The following is a 27,941-nucleotide window of genomic DNA, read 5'->3' on the forward strand; positions in this document are numbered from 1 at the left end:
TGTAGTAAAGGTCAGCACATCTAATGGTAGTATCATTGGTAGGGGAGATTTGGAGTTTAAGGCAATTTTAGACTATCTTGGCAAACATTTCTTATCTTTAAAAGAAAATATCACCTCAAATTAGAATAGGGTGAAAATATTTAAGAAAAGTTTAATACCATTATGACAGTAAAAAGGTTGTTGGTGACCTCTGGGGATGAGGGAGTCCTTGTGGGGTTCCCCTGGCAGCTCTGGAGCTATTTGCTTCTATTAAGGCAATGTTTAGGTTATTCATAGCCTTTGAGGTAATATTTCCAAGCTTCGAAAAGCTAACGTAAATGTAAGTTTTACAAAAGTTACCCATGTCACATAAAAATGGGCCCGTAACCTTGGTATAGGGGCATTAATATTGCATGTATAGAAAAGTCACCGGTATGTTAAAGAACTGCAGGTGGTCATACCTGGTGTATAATAGAAACTGTGGTGATTTGTAGTGTCAATAACATGTAGAGTCCAAACTAGAAAGTGTATTAATCCCTTCTGACAAGTTCATACTGTCGAGTTGAACAATTTAGTAAACTCCTTTTATAAACTATCTATGAAGATTGCCATTACGAAACCTTCAAGTTCACTTTTGCCCCACAGTGCAATATAAGTGAAGCACTGATTGTGAAACAGCCAAGCATTTACATGGCATGTTCTGTAACCAGTGTGGTAGCTAGGTAATACATGTATATGTATATGTACAGTATAGTTATGTTTGAACTAATAAGTAATATTAAATAATTCATGTAAGAAACAGGGGCAAGAACAAATATTTTTTTGAACTGTTTAAGTTTTGAAATTTGTGAATATGTATAATCTGTGAGTCTATTTGCATATTTGATCCACCAAATGTTCAAAACTTCACAACTTTGTCATCGCCCCAGTGAGTGAAACGTGTCTTGGAGTCTCTGTAAATTTCACCCAGGGAACTTTTAGAGGAATGACCTGTGACCTCTAGACTACTGAAATATTTGATATCGTATGGAATATATGTGAAAGCTGTTACAAAATTTTGAGACTAAACTACACACAGTCAAATAAAGATATGCAAGTCAAAATGAAATGTTCACACACGCAGCAGACGGTGAACTTGTGATTTTCCAAACGTGTAGCCTTTTTTTGAGGTCACGTGATCAAATATGCCGGTAAAAGCACATACTATTATATATTAACACTGTTCAACGCTAGATAATTTCAAAAAATTATATATTTTGTCTGTTGTATTTAGAACTTACAATTGACAATAAAAACAACGTGTTAACAATCCATTTGGTGATTGGCCTCTGTACGTTCTCAGACCACCAGTCTTCTGAACGATTTAACGGGAATACCACCCTTACTCACTGATGCATGATAATGTAAAGGTGTCCGTGCTATGAATATGCGTATGCGTACTAAGAGCCTGTGGGGGATTAGAGAAGGTGCGCGGCAAAGGATGTTGCTTTTGAAACATATTTGTGTCTTTGTGATATATCCTTAGATCCATCTGGTGTTGAGCATCCTAATTCATGGGTGGGTCTCGTCCTACCGCCCCTCATCATCATCGTCACCGGCTTGTGTATTTGCTGCTTGTATAAGAAGAAACCCTTCGTCAAAACCAACGCTGTCAGTCACGACGTGAGCGTCAACCATTCGATCGGTTTAGGCGTCCAATTTAACGAGCCCTGGTCGTATTCTAGTGCACGAAGTGATTTTCACGCTCGAACCATTGACTCCAGAGATTATTTCAAGTCACCTCCGTCATTTCCGGAACTAGACGTTTTGGACGAAGACACCAAAGAAGCCGGAGCACGCCATAGCAGCTGCAGAGGGTTATCCAATGTAACCACAAAGCCAATCTCTACACTGCCAACTGTAGTCGAATAGCCAGGCTAAATTCGCATTACCACTGATTGCCTGTGATATATTTTAAATCCCATATTCAATATTTCGACAACTTGACAACGTTAAGTTTTAATGAAACAAATTCAATATTTCGACACCGTTTTACTCAATCTATTCCTGCTTCTGCAAAGTTCAATGGTTGACATCTACTGTGCAGAATACGGGTACATTTTTTGTATTTACCGCCATTTCCTTCGTTAATTGTCGTTCATTTTCGACTTGTTGTACCGAGAGTGAGCGCCACCTTCCGAGGGCCGTTGACCAAGACCAAAACGTGGACATATACTGAACAGAGGACACTATCCAAGCAAAGCACAGAAGTAATGCTAATATAGTGAATAAATAGCCGCCAACTACATCTAAATTGAAAAGTCAGTAAGATTTAGTGTGAGCTCGAGTTTTGCTGACCCAGTATTGAAAACTCCCACAAGACAGGAACGTGACTCTAATGATAACATTTGAACTAGTACGAATCATAGATGACTTTTAATTTTTTTTTGTAATATCATGTTTCTACTAGAAGTGTTTATCTATTCAAACCATTTTGAGCAGAATTATCATGGATATGAATTCATCACGTGATCTTTCATTACAACACAAGACTAAGTTGCACACATCTCCTTCATAGATGATCACAATTATTTTTGGTACCTAAATATTGATATCACATCACATCACATCACATCACATCACATCACATCACAGTCACATCACAGTACGGTGCAATGCATTGCAGAAAAAGACACCACATATTAAAGTAAATACATGTAACATTGTCACATGACATTGCATTGCATCACAGTAAATCAAATGGAATCAATCGCAGTACATTACATCGCATCAGAATGACCCACAATCAGTCTGATCGCTCCATATGACATCGCAATGTATTACATCGCATCACAGTATATTAAAATAGACTTTGGAGATCTCGAGAGTCTCTCAAATCAATTCAAAGTACGCGCTGCATCATGGTCATCCCATCGCATCTTGGACATTGAGGGGATACATCAAATCTTATCAAAGTACACATTTTTTGTACCCTTTCATGACAAAGAATATTACAAGACACGACACAACATGACATAATATGACATCACATTGGATAGCATCACAGAACAATAGTACAACAAACTTTGTACAGGTTTTCTTATATTGCATTACGTGAAATTACAATGCATCATGGTACATTGGTGACATCACAGAAAAGAACTTCAAAACATTTGTGCATGCTAAATTAACCAAACATTAACCAAAATATGACCAAAGCCACTTTTAGTTTACATTTTGTCAAAGAACAGAACAACAAAGAACATTACATTACATTATATCACATTTACGAAACAGTTTACACTGTACGATAATAATATAATCTAAGAATAAAGATACACCATATATTAATTCTGTAGTCTTTCCTACTTGGCAATGTTCATTTTGTGTGTGAGTACACGTATGTGGTAGCTCCGTCAAAACGCAGGCAACTTGTTCCAGGCGCTAGCTCTGATAAGATCGAGGTTGACAGTTTCGCATCAATATATACAAAACGTAAAATATTATCTGGATCGCTCACACGCAGAATATTAATATAAAGATCGTGACCGGGAGACAACCAGTCCTAAAATTAACATCATTTCGGAAGGGTTTTAGGATGCGTTAGCGTTGAAGTTTACACTGACACCAAACCTTCCTGACATCACCCTATGTAGAGGTTAACAGTGGTTTTTTTTTCAACGCCAACGTGAACACGGCAAGTGTTTTTATTTACTGACAAGTCGGGTAATCAATCAAACTTTAATACGGTGAAACCAATGCCTCTTTTAAGCTACTTAATTAGTTTCTGCTCGAGAGTGGTTTAGATTAGTTTCTACTCAGACCACTATAGTGGTCTCGAATTTCTACGAATGGAAATTCTATATACGTTCCTATTGTATGAAACTTGATAGAAAAGAACAGGTAATGAAAGTTAAATGTGAACACCTTCCGAAAAAAAAATCGGAAGAACCACACTTCTTTTATACTTATTAAAATGGTAACCCTAACGATCGGTTCGGGAATACACATAGCAACCTTCCAATGGCAGATTACCCCCTCCCCCCCCCGTCACATCAAGACAACTAAACGAGTATTCTGTAATTATGATAATGGAAACCCCTTTCTATAAGCAGTCAGAGAACTAGATTGTAACAACGTGACCAAACTGTGAATCAAGGACCAGTGATACGAATTTAGGATAACTTATCATTATTTCCTTTGCTGTCAGCAACGCTAATGTGTACCATACTTTTATAATACAAGGTACCTCGCTTATTACTCACACTGCTTATTTCTGAACGACACACATACATCGCGTGGGATTACCATCTTGTTGAATCTAATCAAACTCCTTTTAGTTTGTCGAGGAAACCAAGAATGTAGTGTTCAAATTTGACTGTCTTCAATACATCTTCAATACAAATTTGACATTTATTCAACAAGATACCGTTGATTGAAAAACCCTGGCGCTTTATCAATAAATTCTGTACACTGAATTATACTGATCGAATGAGAATGTTCGTATTTCTTATCGATTAATCACGCTACCAGCATGTTTTGCTAGACGCCATGGCGTGTTTTTAATATTTTATTCACTCATCTGCGTAAATTCCACCTTTGGGAACTTTGACATACAAATATTCTTACCCTGTCAATTATAATGAATGCTTAGATTTTTTTCATTTGCTTGGTCACATTTCAATGGTAACTTGCCTTAAGAAAGATATAATCTATCAATTTCAAAAGTACATTTGATTTAATAGCATTGGAGTATTAATTCAACGGACAGGGTTAGTTACGACGCAATCTTGTAATAAGTATTATTAATTATAGTATAAGGCAACATGTTTTATAAAAAATCAATTTGATCGAATGAAATTTAAAGAAAATTAATACCATTTAGTTCATCCTTCTTGACGCTACAAGTTTACATATCGCTGGAGAAAGTGTCTTGACAGGTGCATATCTTATAAATGATGTAAATGGATACAACAAGAGTGGCACTCGCAATTCATTATCCACATATACGCTTAATGATCATCGGCGTTATATAAATGCAAAGTACTACAAAAAAAGCATCGGAGTGTAAATGATAAATAGCATTTCCCATTATGTTGGAATATCACCTGCCGGGTCGACAACTAGAATGAATTTCCTTTACTAAGGAAATGACCTTATATTGGTCATATCCCGTACATCATTAAGACTGGCAGCTTGATTAGCTTCATCAACTTCTCATAATACATAGCGTTCTTTATTGAGAATGTAGCTTGCTATCCATGCGGATGGAGATTTGGGAAAACCAAAACTTAAAATTCTCATCCGCATGGATCCAGGCTATTAGGAATGATACTCTACTAATATACCTTGATAGGGCACGGTACTGGTTAAGATTGTTTAGTAAAACAATATAAGGTGTGGGGGAGGTTTAGCTGGAGTCATATGTGAAAAGAAGTTAGTGTAAGGAGCACAAGCTTAGTTCATAGGTTTTTGCAATGTGATTCTTATCTGCACATTAAAATTTATTCAAAGTTAAAGTATTCTACTTATTGATGTATGCTTAACCATCACTTGCAATTAACTAAACTTACATCTGGTATTAGGATATAGCTCACAAACAATCAAATGGCGTAATTTACTATATGTAAAAATGTACAGGCATCAGACTATACAATCAGAAGTTTTAAAAATGCTAGAACACAATTTGTAATGACATGGAAGGCATGCATCGACATTAATCGATTTAAAAAAAAAAAGTATTTCCACTTGAGTAAAAAGTTTATAATCTCAGTTTGTGCCACTTGAGCATTGCTGTCACTGAATGTATAGCTTAGTTTACTGACTTTAATCACGTCTCTGTCAATTACACAATTGTATATCACTGTTGGGTATTGTAAGCTCTATCAATTGTACAATAGTATATCACTGTTGGGTATTGTAAAATATATCAATTGTACAAGAAAAATAGGTGGGAAAAAGAACAACACCCCCCCCCCCACACACACACACACGTACATTTGTATTTTGTAAAATAAATCGTCAACATTGGTACAGCAATGGAAACAGAGACTCTAAACATATTCAATATAAATCTGCATAAGTCAAAGGTCAAAAAATTGTAATCCCGATTCAAGCTTTGAGTGAATCCATGTGGAAGTGAAATAGAGAGTATCAATATACCTTCTCCTGTACAATTAGACGAGAACATCCACGTCTCATGTACACTGTACTGCTAGGAATCTATGAACATGATTAGAACACTGATCCCCAAAAAGGAATAATTCTTTAAGAACCCTTAAGGGCAAAAAATCGACAGACTATGCCATTTACCCTTTTTACAATAGTTTTCTTGGAGATAGTTAGAATGACCAGGAGCAATCTATTCTGAAAATATAGAAAATTGGCGTCACAGGGAATCTGTAATCGTGTTCTACGTTTCAGAGAACATTTTGAATTTGAGATAATGAGAAATTGAAAAACAAAATATCATTGAATGTTTTTGTCCTCGGGTTAAAGAAACTGTTGATACACAACTGAAAGATAAAATGTCAGTGGAATGAGTATGACATTTGCAACAAAGCCTTACGAACAAACAAAAAACACTTATCTGAAATGGTTACCATAGAAACCTAGATATATTTCTTCAATTAATTATTTATTCATTTTTTTTAAAGTGGCGTTTTCACGGTGTAATTTGTCATTCCGTGTTCAATACGTAGTTATTCCTTTTATCGTTATTACCCAGTTTGAAATTACAGTAACTATTCTTGCTAAACACAAACCCTTGATGGGTGAATATCTCTCGATGGATACTTTCTTCTCAAGAAAGCTATCTGTATCTCGCTGGCGGTTCATTAGAATATTAGATAGTATGAAAAGGGTCACATGTTACATTGTCAAGACACGTTTTAATTAAATAAGAGGAAAAGACGAGTATTTTTGTATTCTCCTCACTTCTGAGGAGGCAATTAATGTACCGGCGTTTGCGTCAAGGTCCGTACTCACAATGAGGTATCATTGATACTGCTAAAGCAACGCTTATTCCTCTATCGATTCTTCATTCAGGGTAGAAGCTTAATAAAATGTTAATTCGTCCTGTACATCATACTAAACAGTGCATAACGTTCAGCTAAGGAGGTTTAGAAAGAGAGATTTTGTGATGGCGTCTTGACAAGTGATCACTACGTCAATGCAACATCATTGGACATCGATTTTCCCTATCATTAGAACGGTGATTCTATCTATTTTGGAACTGCTAGAGTTGGTGCTCAGATCAGCAAGATCTTATAAACTAGCTCTGCATGCCCTCGTCATTATTTAGATTGCCTGAAAAAAGTACCGTATTGTTTCCTCATTTCCGATACAAGAAAGACAGGACAAATTACAGCAGGAGAATCCCATTAAATGAACAGGAAGGCGAAGTCTTTATCTTCAGCTCATATGGTGTTTCTATGTGCCGTTAGTTATGCTTTGCCGAAAGAGTTTTTTTTTTAACGACCCACTGCAGGATGTAATACTGAATCTCGTCAACCTTGAAGATTATCAAAATAAAGGAACTAAAAGCAACACGTAAGTCTCAAAGGTGTCTTTATTTTAGACAGACAATTGAATATGGAAGTACTAAAACGGATGTCATTTACTGAGCCATATCACAGTTAAGCGGGATTCTCTTTGATCTTATAGTTGGGCACCGACGTTAAAAAAAATTATAAAATAAACAGACAATAAAACTGTCGCTATTTCTTATTTACGATGGTGAAAAGGGGAAAGATAGTCCAAAGCGCATGCTCAAATGAGAACGAAACAACATATATCGCTGTTGTTGTGGTCACTGCGCCATGCTTAGTAACTAGTATCAATATAGAGTGCAAATGCTATTAAACAACGTATCAAGATAGGTGAGACTGATCGCAAGGTTTCATGTTGAGATAGACACAATAAAGATAACACACAAACATCCCTTACAGAGTTTCTGCTCTGTAAACACAATAAAGATAACAGATGGCCACTTAAAGAACTTTATGTATTTTTTACAGCAGCTTTCGTCTTAGCTTGCAAATGCTGTTAAACATTGCATCAAGATCAGTGAGACTGATCACAAGGTTTCATGTTCAGATAAACACAATAATAAAGATGACACACAAAAATCCCTTACAGAGTTTCTGCTCTGTAGACACAATAAAGATAACACACAAACATCCCTTACACAGTGTCTGCTCTGTAGACACAATGATTTATAACACACAACATTCCTTACACAGTGTCTGCCATGTATTGTGTTAATGATAACAGAGCAGACACCTGTGTAAGAATCCGTAGCTATTCGCGGCCATAATTAAAACCCTTCCAAAGTTTTCAAGAAAAGGTAAATTTACAAAAACTGCGGTTATAATTTTAACAACATATATCATTTGTATTCGTTTTAGTGTTCACTGAGATGATCAAACAATCATATCTATTGAATGAAAATACCCTGTTGTGCTGATTTTGCTTGATCACACTTTCTCTGACATTATCAGAATGAATAAAGCACATGTCTTCAATTTACTTCTGTTTTTCCCTTTTGACCTTATTTGCTTTTCCCCTTTTCATCAGAATGGCGTGCAAATGCTTTCTTTGAGTTTACCGACACACCACAAGGATATGGGCAGAGCATTGTCTCAATAATGTTTTCGGGTATATCTAGAAATGATCCACACCCATTTCCCGCCAAATAATTTGCTACAATTTTCTCCCAATATTTCAACATTCACGTTTAGGGAACAAACAGAATTTGCAATGGGGGGGGGGGCGCTCAGGAAAAAATGGGGCCATATATATAAGAACGGCCCACTGGAGAGAACAGTGTACAAAGCAATATTAGTTGCAGAGTGTAATAGACGCAATCCAAGAAACTAGGAGGTCCTAAGCCATAACTTGAGTTTCATTCTTTCCAATAATGAGTTAAAAATGTCGAGAATATATATAATCATAATTTATAATGTACTGGGTATCAAAGACAATATTCTAGTACTCCATGGCTTTCAATAATGTTATGGTTTTAAATTGCATGCCTCATATGGCCTTCTGCATGTCAGGCAAATTTTAACAAAATTTTGTTTCCGATCACAGGAGTAAATTGTAACCAGTTTAATTTTTTATATTCAAAATGTTTAGGGTCGTGTTATCGGAAACACACTATTATTTTATTTGGCCTTATTTTCAAAATAGAGCTCACCATGGGAGTCAACCATCCCTTCCCATACCCCCCCCCCCACTAGCGATCATAGGAATGTTGTTCCTGCCCCATATCAAAATTGATGGAGGTGGGGGGGGGGGGACCCTGCTGGCTAAGTATCTCCAAGTACAGATTACAACCCAATGTGAGACATCTCCTTGCAAATCCGAGTCTATTTGTAAAGAAATATCTTATGTATAAATATCTTATCTATGGATGCTGAAGTTGATTGCCACTGTTATTGTAATGTAGTGTATCGTAAAATTGCACATTTCCAGAATATGGGAGGTGGGAGGGGAATACCGTATAACTGCACAAATAAATATCAGTGTAGCCTTTTGGGGAGCTACGAAAATTCTTTGAGAACGAGAGGGGTCTGTAAAAAAAAGTGGACCAAAATATTTTCTCCTCAGCCCCCCCCCCCCTCCCCCCGTAAGTTTTGCTTGTTTCCTTATTTTTGTTTTTGCACGGAAATATAATTCATATCGGATATGCTCTCTGTCTAAAATAGGCGGGACAACATTATCCACATATTAGGGCAAGAAATGGCAAGACAACTAGTTTAATAATTGAGGAAAGCTTCATGAGACAGTTGCTTTCTCAGGACATAATCACTATATGATCAGTATGATTTTAGATTGTTTCTTTCTGTTTGTGAGGAGGATGTCTTCCTGATGAAGGGAATCAAAAGTTCGAACCAGCAAACAATGTGTGGCAAGATATTTTTATTTGATACATGTAAATGTGTTATTGCTTTGTGTTCTGAGCGAACATAAAAATGGAATATTAATGCAAGTGTCTTTAATATCTTAAAAAATGGCCCATACTTTAAAGCAAAAACGTTCATTATACCTTTTTTGTCACTTTTTTATTTCGAAAAAAACCAAAAAGGATTTTAATGATGGCCGTAAATAGTAACGGATTCCAAGGGATGTCTGTCTTTTATCTTTATTGTGTCTATCTCAACATGAATCCTCGTGTTCAGTCTCCTTGATACATCGCTCAATAGCATCTGAAAGCTACGGCGAAATCTCGCGTACAAGCCAATTCAACGAACACATACACGTACACATACTAAATCGGCTCTCGAATTTTCAGGTAAACTATCCAACAATACTAATCCACGTATCATGCATTATCTCTCTATCTATCTGCGCATGAATTTCGATGAGTATTTATATATATATATATTGAAAGAATACCACTTTTCATTGCTTCCGAGTATACGTGCCATTGTAATATTTTGAACTCGATTGTGGTTATTCAAAATATATGGTAATTGGCGTATTTTATAACCTGTTATAATGTACAACGTAAAGTTAACAAACGCTCGCTCTTACTGATCTCATTACATTTATGATTTTCGGAAAATCGTGAGTGGTCTTGGTACTCAAAGTTTAAAATCTGTCGTTTATTTTGATAATTGCCTAAATGGCCACCAATTCAACATGTGGAGACAATGAAGATACATGTGTATTAGAATTCAAAAGAACAAGATCAAATTAGCTACACGAACATTTTAAAGCCGAAGCATAAACGAGGTGAATGTCCTTCAGTTTTGGCAATTACCCTAAATGGCCGCCAATGTTACATGCTATAGAAATGAAGTCAGTGCAGTTTGTTTTTTTAAATAGCAAATTGGCGTATATAATAAACAACATACAATAACACACGTATATAAATACTAGACAAGGAAATATAAAACAAGGCACTATACCGAAATTATGGACCTATGACCTTAACTCAATAAGTACAAGCGCATAAAAGTCCTCGGTATTTCAGATCTCGGAAATGAGAATACCTATTACCAGCAGGTCGTTTGACATTTATATTATCCGTAGATTGAGAATTAATCATGTACGAATTTCATGAACAGACTACTCAACCCCTAGAAGAAGTCCAATTTCCGAACCCATGGCAATCGGCTTTCTGGGATCTTCTTTATGCATTTGCCCGCGCTTCAGGTGTCAGATGTGCCTGGCGCCTGTAATATTATCATCTAGTTGTCCACATGTTGTTGTTCGCCAGTCTTGTAAGCAAGCGAAACCTTTCTAAAAGTGCTCATTAAATCGGTTTAACTTCTGGATCAAATATTAGTTTACAGCGACCTTGGTTTGGAACACTGGTCATTTCTTTTGATTAAATAGATAATTTGGGAGCTGAAATGCGAGCTATTTCCTTTACGATATCGTATCTAACTACGTCAAAAAATAAAGTACCGGCCGTTAATATTTGCAGGTTCAATAACTCGGTGGCAGACGCACCTGAGACGAACGGCCTCTTCATAGCGAAGTAAATAATCGCCGGGTTATGACTGTCGGTGCGCAATAGCATACTGTACCACTGTATTGTGTGCTTCTTCTTACGCCATTACGTAGGTATGTTCTAACTTCAGCTTACTTGTCATCGGCACATCTAATCACAGGCCGATATTCATGGGTTGGGAATTTCTATTTGGATTAACATGGAACAATGGATCATGGACTGAATAAAGTGGGTGTGCATTTATTGCTTACATATACTAGATTCTCAATGGAATCATTCTACCATTAGTACATTATTACACCCCTTTACCCGGATAAATGATATATTAGGGCATTATGGCATTGTTTGAAGATATTCCATGGTAATGCTAGAATTACATAAAAAACTACACTCAACAATGACACGAGTGAAGTCGGTATAGGATGTTGATGCAAGAGTCAGATATCAGAATTCGTATGCAAGTGACGTAATCCGACACCCATTAAAGTAGAAGCTAAGTTTCAACTCTTACAGAGGCAAGGTCATGGCCTCAAGCAAAGGTTATTCGGTAGATATCCTCCATTGAAAATATGAATTTGAAAGATTTACATTTTGTGGAAACATATATAGACGTGAGTGTGCCAAACCTGAATGCAAATAAGGTTAAAAATGTGGAGACGAATTCAGATCTTGGTGGAGTCAATGTGCACGTATACATACTAGTCCTGTTCACCCTGTCTTTAGACGACTAACCGATCTCACGATACGCCTTCTTACAAATTTAAAGCAGAAATACAGTAACTACTTCTAGCAGGCACGAATGCGCGCTTAAACTAACTTTCAGGGGAGTCCTGTGGACACAGAGTGACACATACTCGTGCATGGCAGGGATACATGCTATTGGTTGGTATTGACTGGTTTAAATAGAAAGATGTGGGTTAATTCCTAGTGGCATCATTTCCAGAGTCCTCTTTTGGATTCTCTTTTCGCAAAGACTATCAATTTCCAGACTGTGTTGTGAACAGATTTGGGAATAAGAGCTCACATTGACTGACAGTAGCTTATCGATTTTAAAGTCAATGCTCTCAATTAACAGATTATTTGCAAACCCCTACACACTGAGGAGTCAAGGGGTTAACTTATGTGTAATCCTTTTGTATTCGCGTTTTCCCCATACAGCCGTGTAACGAAATAAGCATTAGGCATATATCTAATTAAAAGACGTTTGAGACTTTCTTAAATGCATACACAAAATGTCGCTTTCCAAATCGCCAGGTGAGTCTATCTAAACTTCAAGTCAGGGCGACAAAAACTTCCAAACTTTGACATGTCGACAAAGTCAGCCTGCAAAAAGTCCTGCACAGTTTCAAAATTCCCTTTCCCCATGCCAACTTATCTTCTGTGCCGACTAATTCAACTGATTAAAGGGTCATGAAATAGGGTCAGAGAGCATATACTGTTCCGAAATCTCCTTCCCCATGCCATCTCACTTCCATACTATGAGGTCAAAACAATTTAGAAGACATGACCTATCAATCTTTTAAGACTTCACTCACATGTAACATTTACAACTTCCCGACGACCCCACGTCTTTCAGCTTTAATGACGCAATTACGCAGCGATGACGTCATACTATGACTTCATACCACGCTATACATACATACATACATACATACATACATACATACATACATACATAAGTACGTACGTACGTACGTACGTAAATTTCATTCATTCATTCATTCATTCACTCACTCACTCATTCATTCATTCATTCATTCATTCATTCATTCATTCATTTACACGAATAAATAGGAATTTGATTTTATCAGTTTTGATATTCAGCCCAACATGTTTTCGGACATGTTTTCGTGTCTGCAGCTGGATAATTGAGGAGTGTATTTGACGTGGATAAGCAATCCAAGAGGATTTCCTTACACTGCAGATGTTGAATCTAAAAATCTCGTTATTTTTTACTTTGACGTCAGCTCACTATTGACAACAAATTCCTTTCAATACGCTGTAGTTGACAGATAAGTTGACAAGGTGACAAAAGTGATATCCAATCTAACAGTTTTTCTTTACGTGACGTTTACGCCATGTTCAGAAAGAGCGTTGAACACGAAGTCATATGATATAAAAAAAAACTCCTTTTCATCAATTTCGAATGAGCGAAAAAAGAAGAACACGATTTTTTATAATCATCTGTATAGAGACAAAAGCTCATACAAATGACCTTTAAGTGTCTAAGGGTAGAACGAACTGGGAACCATTTTTTCAGTGTAACACCTGACATTCTTCTTTAAAGACGTAATGACTAATTTCGTATTATAATAACTTATTTCCACCAGGTGACGAATTATCCACTGACGGAGAGTTATAAAGCACCAATGTGGTGTTTGGACAGACAGACAGACAGACAGACAGACAGACAGACAGACAGACAGACAGACAGACGTACATACATACATACATACATACATACATACATACATACATACATACATACATACACACGTACGTACGTACATACATACATACATACACACGTACGTACGTACGTACGTACATACATACATACATACATACATACATACATAAAGTCAGTCAGTCAGTCAGTCAGTCAGTCAGTCAAAGATGTAGACATACATAAAACGTATACACACAGATATAAGCTTATATATATTCGATTCTATATTTGATGTCAACAAATTTCCCCATCACTAAACTGCCGCCAATCTTTGCATTCAACATTTTTATAACGAACGTTGGCAACAAATATGCTGACAACATTTTCTTTCGCTTTGATGAACACTGGGATATATATCCACAAAGACTTCATCTTCACATTAAGGATTAATATTGAAAACGTTACTGAAAGTTTAATGATTCAATTAGTTTGTCATAAAAAGTTTATAATCTCATGCCATTAGGTTTATCCAAGATAGATTGTCCATTCAATTCAACATGATGGCTCAATATGATGTATGATGTGATAAACAGATGGGAAACATAGCGAATCAAACTCAAAGTGATGACTCTAATGACATATGCCCTTAGCTTTTGCGAGAAATTGAAAATCCAGCTTTAGATGTAAACAGACACGTCGATGAGAATCAGAGTGTTCGACCATCATCAATTCTGCTTTGACATGGACTTTGATTGACACATCTATTGAATCAGATTCGATCTGTATTTACCGCGATAACATGTATATGTCGACCTTAGAAATCCCAAGAGTAAGCCACTGATGGCGATACTTTCAGCTTAAATTGTAACATCGAAGATGGCATTTGAAGGTTACAGCTCTGAAAAGGTAAACAAAATCAAAATCAAAAGCTACGTCGTCGAGTAAATGAAACATATTGATCCGTTATAACCTTGGCAATCCAGTCAATTGCCATGGTAATAAACAATTTAAGTGTGAATCTTGGAAGTATGAACACAATATTCACAAAAACGCGTTAACCTTGTACAACTACATTCTTGTTTAGCATATGTATTCTAAATATTTCCCAATGTTTGGTGTTGAAATTCAAGACTAACAATATTGACAAACCGGCGGGCAAACTACAACTTTTGAAAGAAGATACGCAATACTTCATACACTTGAGAAATTTAACACGGGTTAATGGTTCACTTTACAGTTGTGAAAATGATTTATGTTAAGGTTACCAGGTGGACGTCACTGACACCTTTTGACAATCATGTCCTTAAGTGAACGTCTACCGCCTATATTAATTTGGGGTTCTAATGTGATCGCTAGATATGATGAATTGCATCACTCCATAAACACGCTTGTCTACCGCGTCATATCCTCACATCTTCTCAGCGCAATGTCGCCAATTATACCATTTCTGAATCACCTAATTTGGTAGTCTTGGAAACGTATGTTGAGTTATACTCAGTCTTTTCGTATCAACTGTGTAGCAACTGTTAAATAAGTGTTTTATCATCTATTTCAAGCAAATACAACTAATCTTCCTCTAACATTGCAAAGGCAAATACCATTTCGGTAAAAATGCTGGAAAAGGTTAGAAAAGGTCAATAGCTTATTGCATACAACTCATTGCTTTTTATCCCATGGCCTTTTAACATTTCGATGTAGTACAGGATATAGAACATGACTTGTATTTTATTTTTGAAGATTATAAACTCAACATGACATATTTTGTAAAAGTGATGTATGACGATTCCATTGTACACGATAGTAGCACAATATTACAGGATTATTATTGCTATATTCTTCGTATTGTAACTACAGATATTGTCCCTGTTTGATCGCAACAGAGACTCAGAAAAATTGATGATATAATTAAATCACGCTTCGATGTATACATAATGCATAAGCCCCATCACAAGCACGATAATGGTTGCAAATCTCGTAATTATATCGAATACAAGGATTGAAATGTCACTTGGTTAAGCTCGCTTGCAATTCTATAGAAAACGTGTTCGAGCGTCATACTAAGAATTTCATCAATAATTTTGAATGGCTGGTTTAATCAGTAACAATGAGCGATGGTGCATTAAACTCGACAACGTGGTGTATGTAAAATGATTACGCTCAACACTCAAATATCTGTAAAAGTGAGACACCGAAAAAGAACTCAATTGAACGAGTTAAAAGGGACACCGAACATTATACAATACACGAACAGGATTACTAAGTGTAGCCCTGTGACAAAATTAATTGCATAACCTACACTCAGACTGATTTTGTAACCATCGATGTAGTACTAGTGTTACCGGTGCGTATATGTTACCAACAGAGACTGTGGATGATACATTGTCTGTAACTAAAGGAGAGTGGAGTGTTTTTGCACTACACGGTGGTTATTCATAGTAATTTATAGGAAAGGTTCAGGCATATGAACTTAATCATCTAGTGGTGGACATTCGCCCTCGGGCATTATAATCTTAACATGTTCTCGATATACTAGCTATGTACGGACCACAGATTTAAAGCTGTTTTCTATTAAGAGATTTAATATTAGAAAGGACAAATGATGAAGAGCTAATACTGCAAGGATTGAACTGGGTTATTAGTACATTTTTATTTTTGAATTTTATTGACATAAATAACTACTAATTTAAAATGATAACTGCTTTGGATTTTGGATTTATGACTTCATTACAACCATAAGTACAAAACATATGTTAAGATTTCATTAATATAGGCTAGATATTAAGAAGACCCTGCGAGGCTATCCTCTGTGATATTTTAATACAATTATGACTGGTTCAATACGTTCACTGATAAATTATTAACGTGGTGTGTTAGTATGTTTTTAATGTACTCTGTAAATGTCATAAATGGAGTCATTTTGTCTAATATTTTATGATTGATATCATGGATGTTCTATGCTGTGTTGATAAATCAGTTTATGAATGTAAGATGAGCTGTGCGTGCAAACCACTTACTCTAATTGGTGTGCCCGAACCACTACCATTTACATCTTGCTTTCATCAAACTTTACACTGGTTGCCTGTACATTTGTTTCACCACAAAACACAAAATAATCTCCTTCTTATATCCCAAGCTCTTAATGGCCAGGCTACAGCTACATCATTCCGTTACCTACTCTGAACAGCAATGCGTCCCGTTCGTTCAGCTAATAAGAGTCTACTGTTTTCAACAGAATTCAAGAGCAAGACATCAGCGGCATTTTGTACCACTGAACAGAACACTAGCATCAAATCTGGATAATGTAAAGAACCAAATAAAACACGTGTGTTAAAACAAGCAATGCAATGACTCTTTCAGCGGCATCGAACAAAACCATGGTGTAGAAGTCTGGGATGGTATGAATTGTTATTGATTGATTGATTGATTGATTGATTGATTGATTGATTGATTGATATAATATACAAACTGAGCTTAACATAGATGAAGAGGACTAATTAAACCCAAACCCGTTGTCAAATGTTGTTGCAATCGAGAGCAAAATCATGGGAGACCGTACAAAATGTTGTCAAAATAAGCCATTGTAGCATTCAATATGGCCTTCTGATATTATAGAACAATACAAGATAGTCAGTTCCTTTGCAAACAAGATGCGAAACCTAAATTTCGTTTATTGTATCAAAAAGGCAAAGAAACAGCTTTCGCAAGGCAAAACTTGGAGATATTCGAAGATTTTTGAATTTCAAGGAAATTGATCCTAAAATATAGGGAAGGGGCGAGAACTAATGATAATGTCGCTAGGGTAATAAATGAAGACAAAGTCATCATAAAATAATGAACATTGAAGGATTCAATGAAAAGACATATTGTCTGTGTGTTACAGGTAATATTTTGGCAGGAGTGGCAAATCCATAATTTCCTAAATGCCATTATGGAATTATCGTTCACAACATAATTTTAATGGAAAATGTATTCTCCTAAATGTCACGTTAGGTAGGATGTGGCAGTTAGGAAGGTAAAATAATATGCAACCTTCGAGCACCGTCGTAATGAAATAATAAACATTGATTAGAAATATCTTCCTTTCGGCGAGTCTGTGGGCAGGATAAGAGGGTTACATATACAAACGTTGCATAATTTTCATAGATATATACATACTCAAAGTACTAACAAGGCTGGAATCATTAATAATACAGTACTGATAGTATAAGGTTTTTCAAACCCCATATGAAACTGTTAGTTCTAACTACAGAGTTGGTTGATTGCATAAATTCACTTGACAGGCTTATTGTAATGTCATCTCAAGGCTTGACAACGTCTATACAGCGTTTCTTAAATAAAGAATGTTTTAACCTAACTTTGATAACAGATAAAAAAAAATTAGGCAGAAAGAGAGACAGTCAAGTCTGAGCCGACAACACAATCAACATGGGCAGCCACGTATTCCTTTATATCGTTTTCAAGGGCGAGCTAATTACCTAGAAGGCGGTATAGAAAAAAAAAACACTCCGTTTATTCATAAGACGGATGTGCGTATCATTTTATACAAGAGAAAAGACATATTCAAGGATGTGAACGTGACAACCTTTAAAGAAAATTACGTGGTTTACAAAGATAACCCCATCAAGTTTGGTGGATTACAAAGAATATTAAAGATATGGTTTTACTGCTGGAAATTAATCCAGAATTAGTAATTCAGACATAGGGTGTCCATTTATGGGATTACAGCCTCGAACCATTGATCTAATTTGGATATTATTGAACAAAACAATGGGTTTTGTACATTTAACCTTAATAGTGTTTAGGTCTTGATTTTAATGGATTCGGTACAGCTGGATGCAAAGAATATATCATTAATAAATCATCGGATATGGTACTGGTATACCAGATGGTACGCCTTATCTTTAGAATGTCTCGTTTATTATAGTGGCACCGCTTCTTTTCCGTGGTCAGGTATCGTCTCTCTTTGGATCTCTTCTTACTGTACGAGTTCTGATGGCTGAATAAACGCTGAGAAACATATCAAATACGACACATTTAGTTAACAGTTGCCAGCAGTATTAGCTAAAATGATGCAGGCTTAGTGTTTCACTCTTGCAACATGACATTTATTACACACAACCTTAGACTACCTCTAATGCAAAAGATACAATTGCCTAGGCGCCATGCACAGTGGGGATGTAGAAATAGTCAAGTTGACATGTTGATTATCAGTTAAGAAATAAACAATTCCAGCCATTAGAAATATCAAGTCCATGACGTATGTAATGTTTTCATTGGTCTAGTCTAAGAAGCCTGTTTTTACTGCACTTTGAAAGAATAGCAATGCTTATCAGTGTTCAGTGTGATTGGGCAAAGAATGCTGCAGTGTTTATTGTGTTTCTGTTATTGATAGTCTAGAATTGAAATATGTCTATCTTTGTATCAAAAACGTAATATCCAATGAGTGAAACACCAAGTCAACATCATTTTAGCTGTAATTCATGTCATACAATACATAAGTCAATAGTAGGCACAGACTGAAATTGTTATTTGGGGAATATAATCAACCAGCAGTCGATAAGATATTGTACCCGTTGAGGGACAAATACATGTACAACAAACAGGCAGGTGAACGCTCGCGATGAATAACTTATATTATATAGAGTAGGTATGCATCGTCCGTGTCATTTAAGGTCGATATTTAGGCTCCACTCATCAACATAATTCATTTCTGATCGACTGTTCCATTAGGATAAGCGCGTCCAAGAGTATCGACTCAGCGGCTATATACATCTGTGTTACACTAAATTGGTCAGTGTGAGAATATTTACTATAACTGTTGCATGTGCTGACGGGCACGAAAATTCCCAGATTTACCACTTTCCCAAAGGGAGTACAATCATTGGTTTGGACCATCGGAACAATCGCAAAAAGTTATGTGTAAGCATACAGTCTGACTTCACTAGCGGCTGCGCCTGTTTATAATCATATGCACAGCGACGTCATGCGTGACCACGTTTGCTATAGGGTAAATAGTTCTGAATAACTCTCATCTGTTTACAGTCTCTGAATGACACAGTCGAACGCAAATAGTCTGTCTTGAACACAGCAATTGTGACTGCAGAAATCTCTAACATCAACGGGTAAAAAGTACACATATAGAGGACATTATACCAGTGATAACTAATCGACGTCGGTGTAGTATGCAATCTATGCAGCTGTTGTCAACAACTTCCGATGGTATGGATGAGCATGATGTGGTCAACACTGTTGCGGAACAACATTACAACGCTACAGAAATACAGGGGATTGGTGATGCTTTCTTCTTCAAAATAATACCAGCGTTGTACAGTTGTATTTGTGTTATTGGTCTTATTGGCAATTTTCTTGTCATATATGTTTTGATACGTCACTCGTCCAAAAGATCAATTCCAAACGTCTTTATCCTGAACTTGGCCATTGCTGATTTTCTCTTCATGTGTACTTTACCATTTCAAGCTCACAGTTTAGCCAAGAAGGAGTGGATATTCGGTAATGCCATGTGCAAACTTATAACGGGCTTCGACGGTATGAACCAATTCACGGGGATCTTCATTTTGACTGCGATGAGCGTCGATAGACACTTAGCAATTGTATACCCGATAAAGTTCCGAGCATTTCGGACAATTAACAAAGCTCGCCTGGTAAATGTGTCCATTTGGTGCGCATCGCTCTTAGCAAGCTTGCCCCTGTGGCTCTTCTCGCAGGAGTATACCGTGTCTAACTCAACAAACATTTGCACCATAATATGGCCGGACTATGAAGGTGACACCGTCTTCATTTTATTTACGTTCAATTTAGGATTTACATTTCCGCTCCTTGTTATCGCAGTCTGTTACATCAAAGCTTTCACCCATCTCTGTCAAGTTCATCGACCAGACCATCGGTTACGAGCGGCCAAAATACGACAGGAATCACGTCGCGTTGCCGTTATGGTAATCGTGATAGTCATTGCGTTTGTGGTTTGTTGGTTGCCTTTTTACGTCCTGAATATTACATTGTCACTTGACTACCATTCGCCTAGCATGCTTGTCGTCAGCATTTACTCCATATCAATATGTCTCAGCTATTCCAACAGTTGTTTGAACCCTATCATTTACTCGTTTATGGGAACAAACTTCCGAAACAACATGGCAAAGTCAAAGCTGTTCAGAATACTCGGTAAGCACCTAAGGTTACAACACGAAAGCAGAAACAGTATAAACTCCACTTGTAGTACAAGATTCTCCACCACCGGTGTATCTATTACACGCATACTGCCCGGAAGGGTTGATAGCAGTGATTTTCAATTTCAAAACGATCAGAAATGCGAAGAAGAAACCACAAGTAGACATTAAGGTATCGTAAACAGGGGTCGTTATATGGAGGGTGTACGGAAGACGCGAAATGACTACTCAAGTGCATCTGAATATCATTTGCTGTTTTACTAATAATACGTAATTCAAACAGGAAAGACAGACGCCTCCATTTATATATATATATATATATATATATATATATATATATATATATATATATATATATATATATATATATATATATATATATAATTACATCAGAATGTACAAAAAGTATATCTCTAATTATAGTCTGCTTAAAATGATTCTTCACTGCATTTCTGAATAATATATTTACATATTTAACCACGTGGTATGTCTAATACGTTTATGTGTGTGTATTCTAATTATAGCACCTCTTGCACATAGGCATGTAAATTATCTATTTGTGACATTAAAGCACCATTAATGAGTTTCCTATCGTCATTTCTGAAACTACAAAACGTTAATTAGTTTGATAGAACTCGATCTTTGTGACGTGCTTGACTGCTGTGTGTGTATAGACAGTTATTAAATTTTAATTAGATTTGAGGACCCGACAAACCGTGGATTGAAAGTAACATAAAAGCTTGCTGCATGCTGTTACCTTTAAAGAATACGACTTTCAATTTAAAAGTATAAATCACTTCTCACATGACCGTTATAATTGACAGAAAACTGATTGTCCCATACACGTTCTTGATGAAACCTCCTAGACCACAACAGAAAACATCGCGGTGAAGAGAAAACATACGATTTTTTTACATACGCGTGATCTATTACACATTATTGGTTAACATTGCGGCAAGTGGAGAATCTGTCGAACATTGTCTGATTTTAGAAACAAGTGAATATGTTTTGGGAGTTTTGAAATACAGTTTTAGCTTCCAGTAAGCAAGCAGATGTTTCGTCATGTTTGATTAATTGCAAGACATAATTATGTGAATTGTTGATGGTTGACCAATGATATTTCAAGACTATTCATTGAGTGACGTGAAATGATAAAACTAGAAAGTTGATTCGTAAGTTTGCGCAATTTAATTTTTTGTAAAGTATGATAATTGCATACATGTTATGAAGTATGGGGCATTGATGATATGGTGGGCTGGACAGGAAGAGAAGGCCGTTCTTGACCATTCTACCCCCTTCTACATTTTACATTACAAAAACGTCTGCATCTTAATGTGTCAGGGTTAACTATCAATTTTCATCTCTCACAAAAAAGGTTTTCGAGTCTCAGACCAAACTTTAATCATTCACACCTACTCAAACCACGTAATTTTGATATGATTCTTGTTAACAATTTGAACTGTACACTTATCATATTTACGTGATGATATCGTTCAATATGAAAAAATCACACAGAAAGTAAAAGATCACAGTTCGGTAAAAGAATTAGATAAACGATTCACTTTTCAATGTAAACAAGGGGAGTAGCGGTAGTTAAGAGTTTATGTCTTAAAAGCATTTTTCTGACATAAGTAGAACTGGACGTCATTCAACATAAACAGTACATGGTGAATTTGAATTTGATGTTGCATTCAAGCTAAAAAGGGTATCAACTCCGTCTTTTATCAAAGTCCGAGGATTTATGAAGATTCGATACTCACTTGGGTCTCATAGGAAAAGAATTTCCCCAAAGGATAATAACATCAAACCCATGACAGTGAAGGGTTCTTGGTGTTAAAAAGAGTTATGTCAGTACATCGAAGTATATAAATTCACTTGACAATTACGAACACCCTCGATTGTTGAAGTGCTTTTTATCTTAAATTTTGAGCTTAATTTTGAACAGACAAATCGGTACACATCTGTACATATTTGTCAGCGACTACCTATTGGTCCATAAAATGACTCTCTGAGATTTATTTCAAACCTGATAGATTATGTCATTTATTTTCTGTCGCTTTAACCCTTCTTTGTATAACACTTGATTACTTTTCAACGTTCTTCCGGAGATTTGACAAGGTGACGTCTAAGAAGTGTTTTATTGCATACTCGGGTTCCATTTTGCTTACAATTTGTTATGTCGCTTACAGTAGAGCAAACTAACGCCATTTCGTGTTGAAAGTTAGATGATTCTTCACTGCTCAAATGTCAAGTCCCTCGGTTAATGTTTATAAATCACTGTCTCACCCGTCAGGTATATTAGTCTTCATCAGCTAATAATTCAGTTGAAGCCGACAGTACATTAATGTGTAAGTGTGATGAATTTGTCGGGAATGGCGATATGTTGATGGAGACAACGTCGGAATGATAACGCCAAGTTTTAAAATATGACGTTAGATACCTACTACTTTCAACGCTGATTATCTTTCTTTATTCCCAACCGTATTGCAGTTTACACAGCGCTAATCAACACCACTGAGACAAGAATATCTTAAATTTTACCAATGTATCACAATCTTAAAAGAAAATATGCTATTAACTGACGCCTTTCCAAGTGATATGAACGAAACGCTTTTCTTGATAGTGACTTAATGAACGCTGTGGACATTACGTTTTTGTCGTCTTTCGCTGTAGTTTGTTTTGAAATGAAAGTTTACTATTATATATACCAGTCGTTTGGTTTTGATGACTTATCACCTCTCTGCCTAGAGTTTTCACAATACAAGTCAAACACAACAAGCAGATAGAACATCTCAATTAAATGCACATGAACAGAGAAGATATTAGACTTCTCGTATGATTTGTTAATGCACTTGAACTACATTTGTATTCACAATTCTAACACTTTAATTCTTTCCGGTCATCCACAACATGAATGTCTGTCACTGCACGTCTGATAAAATATACCGAAAACACGTTGGGAAACTTGACTTTTAGACGCAACTTTTCAAGACAACATTTCATCCAAACAAAGTGAATGACTGCACTACCTTTATATTCTGGTAACTTTCCATCGCAAACTTAGGATAAGAAATCATTTTATTTTACAGACAACCAAGGAGGTATCACGAGGTAACCTAATGTTTTGGACGTTTACCCATTTTCCTGCAAGGGCTAATGAATATAAAACTAGAGACTGCATTTCAAGTTTGACACCTAAGTACGTACAGATAATTTCCACATGAGTCGACAAACAACAGCTGAGCAGGTATGGCGGCAAACAAGAATGATGGACAATTGCACTGTACAAAGTGGTCGATTATGTTATCTACAAACCCACATTACGGATACATTAGGTCTAAACCTTCTGATAAGACGCAATCATGATATTGGCAGATTTTAAAAGGGAACGAAGTATAATTCTGCTTTATTACAGTAACTGCGACATATTGATTCGTTTTACGTCAGCCATTATTTAAACTGATTCTAGATTCCCATCGCCACCCATGGTTACGATTCACCTTATACATTACGACGGTGTGGATTTATACATCCGTATATTACTGTAACATCAAAATCAGTTGTCGTTTCCCCAGCGTTTAGAGTTCACTGATTTCAATCAACGAAAAACTATCTCAATAGTTGCGGATTTCCCATCTTCTCTGTTGGCATTCCATCTTTTTAATGTCAGTTCCACCAATTATGTGTTGATCTCGGTTAACGAGTGTACATTGTAAAATGATCATGACATCGGTATGGTGTGGAAAACAAAGTGAACATTTGACATGAAGTTGCGCATATTCTACAGTGATGTACGTTTTTCGAGCACCAGCGTCTAACACACATTAGGGTAGGACCATGTACGGATTAACCTCGGAACATTTAATTGGTTTTGGAAGTAGAAACGCATTCGCAGCATCACTTTCTAATCTGGATTGGCACAATCTTAATTTGGATGTAATAGAACTCGTGTCCCTTCGCTTCGTGAAAACCATCAATCTTCATGTATCATCAAGTTGATTTTTTTTAACTTGCGAACAAGCTTAGTTTGCGAGTAGCCTTAGTATACATGATTAATGGTAATTCCGTCTGCAAAATAGAAGATGTCCTAAACTAGCTCATTTTCAACAAATGTAGTGTTCGGCAGGGCTTTCATGTTTGGAATGAAAATGTTTATCACCACTGGAGACTTGGGTAATTTACTACAGAAATATCAGCAGATATTAAAACGGGGACGAGGTACATTTCTGTCGCAAGCCAGCTTTAAGCTTCCTACTGCGACATATAATTATTCGTTTTACGTCACTCATTATTTAAACTGATCCTAGATTTCCATCGCCACCCATGGTTACGATCCACCTTATACATTACGGTGAGGTCGATTTATACACCCGTCTATTGTATCACAAACATCCCAGTTGTCATTTTCCTCTAGCTTTCACAGTTCACTGATTTCAATCAACGACAAACTATCCCAATAATATTATCAAGATTGCTAGCCATTTTATTAACAGAAGGGAACCATTTTTTTAAATGTTCAATTTGAAAGGTAGCGTTGTACCAATCAACTTGAAATATGATTCAATGTAATCACAAAAGTCTGACTATATACCTAGTTGAAATACTCATTGTGGTACACTTGTCAAAATATGGTGGGCGACTGACTATATTGAGAAATTGCTACCGCATATATGTGTATTTGAAGAAGGTATTTGTGCTGTAAGGCAGAAAACTTTGTAACCTTGAAGACAGACGTCGACATATATCTGTTCAAAAAATGTATTTTTACTAAAATTTCATTTTATGAAATAATCTCGGTTTAATTTTAGCTGTTCATGAGTCGTCCAATAGAATTCTGTAACATAAAGTAGCTTATGATTGCACACTTTGATGGAATATTTTTATGATATTAAAAGCAGTTCTTAACGATCTAGGTGGCGCCATTTTGGAAAATAGCTACCATATTGGATTTTCGAGTAGCTAGCGTTACCTTCTGAATCAGTGATCCCAAGACATTGTCGAATGATGCAAAACAGAGAGTTATATTGTGATTGCGTAAAAGACAAAACACGTAGCCTTGTCAGACATTTTTCTGTGTAAAAATGTTGTATTTTTATATAAAATTTCAAATTTTTGACAATATTTCGAAGTTTTAGCTGTTCATAAGTTGCGAAATAGGATTCAATATCATCAAAAACGTATGAATTGATTGATTGATTGATTGATTGATTGATTGATTGATTGATTGATTGATTGATTGACTGACTGACTGACTGACTGATTGATTGATTGAGTGAGTGAGTGAGTGAGTGAGTGAGTGAGTGAGTGAGTGAGTGAGTGAGTGAGTGAGTGAGTGAGTGAGTGAGAGGAAAACACTTAGCAATGTAATTGTTATATGTACCTTAATACCTCGATGACAGTTCTCAGTGATAACTCAGGGATACATGTGTGCATTCTGCCTGCTACGTGCTTTGTAGTGAAAATCTAATAATTAATACGTCTAATAAGTCGGCCGGCAAGCGCCAAGACATGTAACGCTAGTTCGTATTCCTATGGGTGATTAGTAGTACATATCACATCCCTGTACTCAAAAGTTCCTCTTTTGTTTATGACAATAGTACTTGTTCATATACGTATAGAAACTTTTAATCAAGGAGCAAGCTGAGAAATCGTGTAGATTTGTTGCAATTTGCCTGGTGGGGTTTTTAAAGTAAAGGTTGGCTTTCAGTATAATGAACTCAATGACGACATCTCTCCCGAGCAAAGATTTACAAAATAATTTAAAGAAAGGGACTTCAGCTACAATTACACATACACCTGAAGCAAAGTTGTCCATTTGAAGGCTTTGGGGCGCAGATATAATAAACTGCTGCATTCTATTGACAAAGCAATTGCTTGAAGGAATCTTACACAAACCAAATTCTCTCTCAGAGATGGTCACCTTTAGGGCCATTAAACTGTGAAAACCCGTAGTACCAGTATCATCACCAACCCCCAATTACTTTAACTGATTACTCAGCCTATCGCACAGGTACAGTTTGTGTTATGGATTCCGGGGAAACAAATGTATAACACTTTTCACCGTCGTAAACCATAGTCCCTTTACGGCATCATCCAGGACCACACAGTCCTTTATACTGCATAGTCCAAGAGATTTCGTCAAGAGATTTCGCAGTGCCGCGGAAGAACTATCAGCTCTGCTTTGCGAGAATGAGCACTATTACACGCAATGCTATCTTGAGCCTATCATACAATCGTAAGTCCATACACGTCATGTAAGAACAATATTCCCTCCGGCCACAACAGTATAACTCCCCGTGAGACCTAAATAACACAGTTGTTGTGCCATGGCCTTAATTTCATTATTTTATAATGAAGCTTGTTAAAATGGTATCCGAACAATTCCTAGCAAAACGTATTAAACCACTGCTAATTCCCAGACAGTCTGGCTAGGCTGAGCTCCCTCATCAATATCAATCCTTGTCACCATTCAAAGCCAAGTAATTGGCAACTTGATGTTGTTAGTGGCCAAAAGTACTACTGGAATAATATGTATCTTTCAAAACAATGAGAAGTCAGAATTTATACAAAACATGTGAAAGTTTTATGAATTCTAATGACAGAAATTTCACCCACCGAGTTTAAAAACAAAGGAAGAATATAACAGCATTACCGAAAATAAATGAATATGCAAATTGTTTTTATTCTTTAACATTGATTGGATCTTAATACCAAAATCTAACCTGTTCCATCTTTTCTCATAATGAATGTGTATTAAGTTTCAATGGAATTGATACGGTAGTTTTTGAGATATCAAGTTCACAGACAGACAGACAGACAGACAGACAGACAGACAGACAGACAGACAGAGCTATAACATAACCGCCCCTTGTAGTAGGTAAAATCAAAACATCTGTAACATGGAAGAATAATAACCAACCGTTATACAAACACATTGACGATATTT

The 27,941-nt window shown here is 36.3% G+C and overlaps 1 protein-coding gene across 1 annotated transcript; it reads left to right on the forward strand.

Moving 5' to 3' along the window:
* The first annotated feature begins 19,993 nt into the window (after positions 1-19,993).
* LOC144442932 (somatostatin receptor type 2-like) lies at positions 19,994-21,166 on the forward strand. Its single transcript, XM_078132305.1, has one exon. The coding sequence runs from the start codon at positions 19,994-19,996 to the stop codon at positions 21,164-21,166; it is 1,173 nt and encodes a 390-aa protein (XP_077988431.1).
* The last annotated feature ends 6,775 nt before the right edge of the window (positions 21,167-27,941 follow it).

This window comes from Glandiceps talaboti, chromosome 12 (assembly GCF_964340395.1).
Source record: "Glandiceps talaboti chromosome 12, keGlaTala1.1, whole genome shotgun sequence".
Taxonomy (NCBI): Eukaryota; Metazoa; Hemichordata; class Enteropneusta; family Spengelidae; genus Glandiceps; species Glandiceps talaboti.